This window comes from Coloeus monedula (genome assembly GCF_965178545.1).
Source record: "Coloeus monedula genome assembly, chromosome: 5".
NCBI classification, from domain to species: domain Eukaryota; kingdom Metazoa; phylum Chordata; class Aves; order Passeriformes; family Corvidae; genus Coloeus; species Coloeus monedula.
In genome coordinates this window covers 457,001-464,664 of record NC_138785.1, presented here as the reverse complement: position 1 = coordinate 464,664, position 7,664 = coordinate 457,001, and the positions used below count along the sequence as shown (strand labels likewise).

Sequence of the window (7,664 nt, the reverse complement as noted above, 5' to 3'; positions counted from 1 at the left end):
TGCCTTCGGCTGAACTCGGCTCAGTTCGGCTCGGTTCGGCCGAGCTCGGTGCCGCTCGCTGCCTTCGGTGAAGACGGCTCGGTTCGGCCCAACTCGGCGCCGCTCGCTGCCCTCGGCCCAACTCGGCTCGGTTCGGCCGAACTCGGCGCCGCTCGCTGCCTTCGGACTAGCTGGGCTCGGTTCGGCCCAACTCGGTGCCGCTCGCTGCCTTCGGTGAACTCGGCTCGGTTCGGCTCGGTTCGGCCGAACTCGGCGCCGCTCGCTGCCTTCGGCTGAACTCGGCTCGGTTCGGCTCGGTTCGGCCGAGCTCGGTGCCGCTCGCTGCCCTCGGCCGAACTCGGCTCGGTTCGGCCCAACTCGGCGCCGCTCGCTGCCTTCGGCCGAGCTCAGCTCGGTTCGGCTCGACTCGGCCGAACTCGGCGCCGCTCGCTGCCTTCGGCCGGGCTCCCCGCGGCTGCCGAACGAAGCGATCGCCGGGGCCGCGGCCTGGCGGCTTCCCCGGGGAGGCTCCGGCAGCGGGGGCGGCGCCGCCGCTTTCGGGGCGCTGAGCGGCGGGAGCGCGGCCCCCGCCTCTCCCGGGGCAGCAGCGGGCTCGGATTCTCGTCCAGAGCCCCGGACGGTGAAGGCGGGGCGCCCGCACAGCTGTTCCGGGAGCTCCGGGGCGGGGCCGGGCTGGGGCTGGATCGGTAACGGGGCGGGCGGGACCGGCAGCGAGGCGGGGGCGGGGCCGGGGCGGTGGCGCGTGCGCGGGGCCACAAAAGCAGCGGCGGCAGCGGCCTCGCGTCTTTTTTCGGTTCCGGGCTGGGCGCGGAGGCAGCGGCAGCTGCAGCCCGGAGCAGGTGAGGGGTGGCGGGGCTGCGAGCCTCGCCGGGGCCGGGAGCTTGGCCGGGACCGGGGGCCGGGAGCCTTGGCAGGGGCCGGGAGCCTTGGCAGGGGCCGGGGCAGTTCCCGGGCCGAGCCTCCCCGGGCCGGTGGGCATAGGAGCTGCCCCGGGCCGGGCAGGGAGTTCCGGGGCCGAGGGGAAGCGGGGACGGTCCCATCCCGCCGCTCGGGCGGGCGGGCCCTGCCGCTCCCGGCGCGGGTCGGGCAGCGGCGGCCGCGGGGGTTCCTGCGGCTCCGGGCGAGGCGCGGAGGCCGCACGGGCTGGGGCGGGCGGCGGCTGCTGCTGCTGCTGCGGCGGCCGCCCGGGGCTTTTCCCGGAGGAGGCTTTCCCGGAGGAAGGTTCGGGGGCGGCTGAGGGGGGTTCCCGTGGTGGAGGTGTTTGGGGGCTCGGGGGCACGGTGCCCCTGGAGGAGGTTGGGGTGTGAGCGCGGGATGTTGCCCCGCAAACGGGTGTCCCCGGGCGGGCCGTGTTCCCGGGCGGGCCGGGCGGGAGGAGTTGCAGCTGTTGTTCTGTGCGCACGTGAAAGAAACTTGGAATAAAGCGATCCCCCCCCACGTCTGCCAGCGCTGCCCCACAGAGACACAGGACGGCACCCTCCGTGCGGGGAGGGTGCCTCCATCCCGGTTCCCAAGCACTTCCCGTCAACTGGACACGGGGTGGCGGCGGGTGGGCAACGCTCCCGTCCAGCTCCCCACCACTACATCACACACGGGGTCCCGAGCAGCGTTGCGGTGCTGGCTCTTAACTCGCAAGTGCCGTGTTTTGGGTGCTTGGAACGTGCTGAGGGGGTTGGGCTTGGAGCTCAGAACGGGACTAAGTCCTGTGGGTTTGGCTCTAAAAGCAGAAACTAAGTCTTGTGTTTTCACCTTTTGAGCACAGAGACTGAGTGCTGCATTTTTGGGCCTTGAAACCAAGCTCGGGGCGATGATTTTGGGTCCCAAAAGCACAGCCCTGTGTTTGTGAAGCTCAAAAAACCCCCCAGTCCTGCATTTTCTTCTCTTGAAGCTGCAGGCTGGCTGCTGCATTTTTGCCAGTTCAGAGAAAGAAACTACCTCTGTGTTGTGCTTTTGGGGCTCAGAAGCAGAGGGTGGGCAATGCCTTTCTGAAGCTCAGAAAAAAAACTAAGTCCTGCATTTTCTTTTCTTGAAAACGCAGGTCCAGTCCAGTGTTTCTGGGACTCAGAAAAAAAAATGACTAAGTGCCGCTTTTTGGAGCCTTGGAAACAGCAGCCCCGCTGGCCGTTTTCAGCCCCAAAACCAGAGGCCGGGGGGTGGAACTTTGGGTTCGGGGGTGGAACTTTGGGTGGGAGGGCTGGGGGTGAGGACCCTCTCCGGAGGAGGGGTCCGGTCGCCTTGGTCCCCAAGCTCAGGGACGCCGGCATGCACCAGGCCGTTTCAAGGGTTCGAGATAGTCTCAGGAGCGAAAAGCACTTTCCAGCCCCTTTTCCACGTCCAAGTGTTTATTGTGTACAACCACCAAAACAGTTATGACTTCTCTTTAAACAATAACTCGATGACAGTTAATAGTTATATGCAGTTGATGACAGTGAGTGATTTACAACTTGGCCAAAAGCCCAGATAACTGCAAGTAGCTGGAGCTTTAAATTGGCTTGTAACAAAAAGCAGCAGCGTTAATATTAAGCCGCATCTGGAGCATCTCAGAGCCGGAGCTTCGGCAAGCTGGACCGGCTATCACCTGCAAGTGAAACAAACAGAAGGAATAGAAATCGCCTGGGTCCTCAAATATCCTGAGCGCAGGAAGGCAGCAGGGGGTCCCTCAGCAGGAGCTGTGAGAGGCAGGAACAGCTCTTGTCCAGAGCGTGCTGGAGCTGTACCAGGCGTCCCCGAGAGAGGGAGAGCTGAGCTTACCTGCAGCAGCGGCAGGAACGTCTCGTGGCCGGAGCCGCGATTACGGCAGCCCGGATTCCGAGCCGGGCGCGGACGTCCCCGATGAGGAGCTCCGAGCAGCAGGGAGCCCAGCCTCTTCCATCGGGGACCGGAGCCGCGCCAGTCTCCGCGTGGAGGCCTCTCCCAGTCCCACTGCCGGCAGCGGACGTGAGGCGGGGCCGCCAGCTCTCCTGGGGACGGACAGCTGCGGCAGCGTCTCCTGTGTCTCTGCAAAAAGGGCTCAGCAGTCAGGGTGCCCAGCAGAGCCCCACGTAACCCAGAGGAGATGCCCGTCCCCCTCCCAGGCAGGGGCAACCCTTCCCTCCCTGCTGCCCCGGGCTGTCGGCACGGGCTGTCCGGCGCTGCCCGCCGACGATGGGGAGGGGAGGGAGAAATGACAACGGGAGAGCTCAGGGCTCAGCCCAAAAAACGCGCGTTTCTGCCCAGAAGAGCAGAGGAGGAGGCGCAGATTGCTGCAACCCCTCCGCTCAGTGAGGGGCGTTTCGGGAACGAGCCACCGAACAATCCTGGGGCCGAGGGCGGGCTGTGCCTGGCCCGGCCCAGCACCTTCCCCCGCCCCGCCCCGCCCCGCAGCAGGTCTGGGGAGCCACGGAGCGTGCTGCACATCCTGATACCCATCGCTGAGCCAGGCACAGCACAAACGCCGATCGAGCCCAGCCTGAGCACGCCACAGGGCCAAACACCAAACGCAGCTGAGCCGAGCCCACGCTAAACACCCAGTGAAACCGGCCACAGAGGGCCCGCAACAACCAGAAGCCCCCCGGGAGGGGGAGCGGGCCAGGATCGTGCCCAGCCCGTCCGTGCCCAGAAGCCAAAGCGGCGGCTGCTGAGGGCGCGGGGAGAAGCCGCCCGCGGGCAGCTCCGGGGCAGCTCCTTCTCCCGGCTCCCAGAATCGCCGGGCACAGCCGAATCCCAGCGCCTGTCCCGCTCCCCCTGCAGCCAGGGCCCTGTCCAGGAGCACTGCCAGGGCGGCCCCAAACCGCAGCGCAGCGGGACGTGCCGCACAGCCAGAAACCACAAGCACAACCCTTTTCTTCCCGAGGAACAGCCAGGCACAAGGGAGGAGCGGGGCACAGCCACCGCCCTGACCTGCTGCAGCCCAGCAGGGCCGGCGCCAGAAGCCGCCGGCACGGCACAACTTCCTCAGCTCCTGTGCATTTGGGCCATTCCTTCCTTCCCGCCCGATCCTGCCGCCTTCCCCAGGGGCACGGCAGAGCTGCCCGGGTCGGAGCACTCACCGGACATTCCCTCCTCCCGTGCCAGCCTCTGCCGGGGCCGCGCTGGGGCCGCGCTCCTCACCTGGGCTCATCCTCCCGCGCCAGGGTGCCCAGGGCCGCTCCTGCTGGGGCCGCGTCCCAGGCTGAGCCCCTCGGCCCGTCCCCTGGCCTGTGTCCTGCATGGAGACAGTCCCTGGTGAGGAAGAGGCTGCAGCTTTGCCTCTTGGAAGATGAAGCTCTTGCCCCAGCACGAGCTCCCAACCCACACCACAGGTCCCTCCCTGCAGGCAGCAAAACGCAGCGCTGAGCGCAGACGCCGCTTGTAAGGACTGCAGCCGCCCCCCGTGGGTCACCACCCGCCCCGTGCTCCCCCCTTTTCCCTGCGGTGCTGCAGGGCCCGGGTCACCCCCCCGAGCCCCCGACGGCCGCGGCTTTCCGGGCGAACAAGAGCCGCCGGGGCCTCTCAGAAGCCTGGCCCGGGCAGGCGGGGCCCGGGGCCGGTGGAGAGGCTTTGCCTCCTCTCCTTCCCCCCGCCTGCCCCTTCCCAGCCTGACGCGCAGTTTGGTGGCTCTGCCTCCCCCCGCTGAGCCCGGCAGCAGGAACCGAGCTGTGCCGAGCCGGGCTGCCCGGGCAGGGCCCCTGGACAACGAGGCACAGCTTGCTGGGACACCGGGACCGTCAGGAAGCCTTTCCCCAGACTTACCGAATTTCACGGCAAGGACCAGGCGGCTGCAAGTGCCCCGTCCTCCGGGAGAGCTCAGTCGGGGAAGGCCCATTCGGGGGAGCTGTGCCGGGCAGCCTTCTCTGCAGCTTCCCCACGGCCGAATCTCTGCGAGTACATCTGGAAAACACTGGTGCGGGTTCCAAGTTCCAGAGCACCGCCTGGCTCCCTTCTCTACCACGTCACGCTTTCCTGCGGGACAGGCCCCGGCCCGGGGGCAGCCCCGAGCTCCCGGCACGGCCCCGGCACGGCCGCTCCTGCCATCCCGGCCGGGAGCCGCAGGCCGGCACAGCCCCGAGGTGGGAGAGCTCGTACTCACCCCGGGCCCGAGCTCCGGAACGCCTCGTCCATCCCCGCACACGTCCCGAGGTCTCTCCGCGCGCACAGCGCTGCCGGGGGGCGCAAACCGGCTCCCGGCACAGGAGCCCCAGCCCGGCCCCTTCGCCAGCGGCGGCTCCCCTGCCCCAAGCGGCAGCCCCGACCACCCGCCCGGGCAGCGTCCGGCTCCTCGCCACAGCCCGGACCCCGCCCCGGGAACCGCGGGAACCGCAGCTCCCGTCAGGGCCCCGCCGTCCCGCCGGGAAAAGGCCGCGGGGCGCGCACTGCGCATGCCCCGGGCGGGGCCTCGGTACCGCCGCTCCGCCCCCGCCCGGCGCCCCGAGCGCAGCTGCGGCCCCTGCGGGACTGGCACCGCTACTGCGGGGAGCGCCCTGGAGCGCCCCTATAGTGCCCGTAGAGCGTCCCTAGAGTGCCCCTAGAGCGAATCCTGCCGAGATCAGATCGGTGCTGCAGGGAGCGCCCCTACGGCGCATCCCGCCAAAGCCAACCCGGTACTGTGGAAAGCGCCCCTAGAGCAGCCCCATAGCGCATTCTGCCGAATCACAGCCGCTGCTGCGGACCCCACGGCGGCGCTTTCTGAGTTAGAGCGGCGCGGAGCTCGTCCGGCACTCGCTGCGCGGTTCGAACGCCGGACGCGGCCGGGCCCGCACCCGCCTGCCGAGCGCGGCCGGGCCAGGGCTGAGGTGCCGCACCCGCGGCCCTTCTCAGCCGCTGCCCGCGGCGGGGCCCAGCGCGGCGGCCGAGGGGAACAGCCCCTCCCGTCCCCGGCCCCGTGTCCTGTAGGGCTCCCACCACGGTCCGTGCGGCACCCCACAGCGGCACCCAGGCTTGGTCCCTGATCGTTCTCGGTGAGAAGCGATCCCAGCTCTCCCCGCTCCGGAACGGCCGCTGCTGTCAGAGAGGCCCGGCTTGGAGAGGGGGTGGCCGAGTCACATTTCACATGAGACAGTTCCTGTGTGGAACTGCCCTCCATGGCCCTGCAGCCCAGCAGCAACACGTGGGTCTCACACACTGCAGGCACCCGGGATAAAGAGGACCATTTCTGCAGCGTGTTTTATTACAGAGGAACACGAACCCTGGTGTACACTCTTTGACATCCTGAGTCTTTCTTTCTTTCTTCTTTCCCATAAGCAGTTCAATGGATTCAGAGGCCTGCTGCAGCATGGAGGGACTGAGCTAGCTTTGCACAGACCACCCCTCCTCTGCCCCCAGCACAGTAATGCCCGTGTGCAGACTGCGGGAGCAGATCAGCAGAGGCCGACATGCTAGGGAAAATCCAAGTGCTCCTTCCTTCTCGGGGAAATAGCAGCAGCTCTTGCTGCACCTGCTGTGAGGGACACTGAGTGTCCCGCCCCCAGCCCCGCAATGCTCCAGGAGCGGCTTTGGCAGAGCTCCCGTGCTCTGCGCCTGCCCTGACAGGCTCGTGTTTCTTCTCCTTGCTGAGGAGGGGATCTGAGCCACAGAAGCTACTTGGTCCTGGTCAGGCAAACAATGACCCGCTCCATCCCAGACAGATTTCCCTCATGTGCGCTCCAGGCAGAGCACACCCCCTCCTTGCCGGCTGCTGGCAGGGCACGGTGGCCAGGAGGTGACACAAGAGCCAAGTTTGTGTCCTTGGTCCCTTAGGACAAATGTGGTGAGCACACGTTGCCCAGAGCAGCACTTGGGTAGCTGCGCTTTGGGACTTGCTGGCCATGAGGGCTGCAGGGCCCAAAGGGCTGCTGTGGGCAGGGAACCTCCAGGTCCTTTTGCCCCATTGTACCACTTCTGGTTTAACTCCTACATGTCACCTCTCAGGACACTCAGGGACTCCAAAGGTAGGGACAGGTCTGCAATGAAGCCTGCACTGCAACAAGGCAGCCAAGAGGACCATATGTCAGTATTTGCAAAATCTGCTCTCAGCTTTAATTCCTACACACACACACTGCACTTCGCACTGTTTCCTCCCCTTCCGAGGAAACAGCAAGTGCTGCAGCACCATAACCAAGACGTCTCCTTTCAGCCCAGGCCCAGGGAACACGAGGCAGAGCACAAGCCAAAGGGACACTGACTTCCTAAGCTGCTTTTCTTCCCCTTGCAAGAAGCCAAGCTTTAACCACAGACAGCAACGGCTTTCCCAAGGATTATCAGGCAGCCTGCTATCTTCTTCCACCATGTCCAGTAAATCACCGTTCCAAGCTGTATTTCTCCACATGAAATGCAAAACCCCAGCAATTGCTGTACTGCAAAGGCTTCTGTAAAACCACTCTGTAAAACCACCAGACTTTGTAACGGTACCAGAGCATGGGCACTGTCAGAGGAACATCCCTCAGCTGTCCTGGCATTTCCTTTTTTACCTCCACTACAAGCTGTCATGTCAGCTCCAATGCTGATAAAAGGTGCTCTTGTACAATTTGAAATATGCAAGACTTCATGGCATAACCAATACCAGATCCTGTCTGGCCCTGTGTGGTTTCAGACACCATTATCTCCTGCCCTTCCCCTCAGCCCCAGATAATGTGAACCTGCACAATTTCCCTCACAACTCAAGGCACCGAGGTCTGAATGCTGCAGGCCCCCACCGGAGGCACAGGGGATTGTGTTTCTCTGGAGATCTT

At 65.7% G+C, this 7,664-nt stretch overlaps 1 protein-coding gene across 4 annotated transcripts; it reads right to left on the bottom strand.

Annotated features, from left to right (window-relative positions):
* Nucleotides 1–2,348: 2,348 nt before the first annotated feature.
* LOC309573546 (uncharacterized protein) lies at nucleotides 2,349–5,314 on the bottom strand. 4 transcript variants are annotated; one of them, XR_014226438.1, is made up of 5 exons: nucleotides 5,048–5,314; nucleotides 4,711–4,858; nucleotides 4,029–4,183; nucleotides 2,752–2,997; nucleotides 2,349–2,578 (listed from the first exon to the last, which is right to left on the bottom strand). XR_014226438.1 is itself a non-coding variant. In XM_082282592.1 (5 exons), exons 2-5 carry the CDS (start codon nucleotides 4,781–4,783, stop codon nucleotides 2,575–2,577), a joined length of 495 nt encoding a protein of 164 aa, XP_082138718.1. In that variant the 5' UTR covers nucleotides 4,784–4,858; nucleotides 5,048–5,314; the 3' UTR covers nucleotides 2,349–2,574. The 4 variants fall into 4 exon arrangements, 3 of the variants coding, with proteins under 3 accessions (XP_082138718.1, XP_082138720.1, XP_082138719.1); XM_082282592.1 differs by having other exon boundaries at nucleotides 4,029–4,200; XM_082282594.1 differs by having other exon boundaries at nucleotides 4,090–4,183.
* Between the last annotated feature and the right edge of the window lie 2,350 nt (nucleotides 5,315–7,664).

What these genes read in the sequence shown, in the direction of transcription:
- LOC309573546 (XM_082282592.1), bottom strand. Translation starts at nt 4,783, where the DNA reads ATGGGCCTTCCCCGACTGAGCTCTCCCGGAGGACGGGGCACTTGCAGC. An exon ending in GGTCCTTGCCGTGAAATTCG is followed by an intron (nt 4,201 to 4,710) that starts GTAAGTCTGGGG and finishes CTTCCTCACCAG; the next exon opens with GGACTGTCTCCATGCAGGAC. An exon ending in ACGGGAGGAGGGAATGTCCG is followed by an intron (nt 2,998 to 4,028) that starts GTGAGTGCTCCG and finishes CCCTTTTTGCAG; the next exon opens with AGACACAGGAGACGCTGCCG.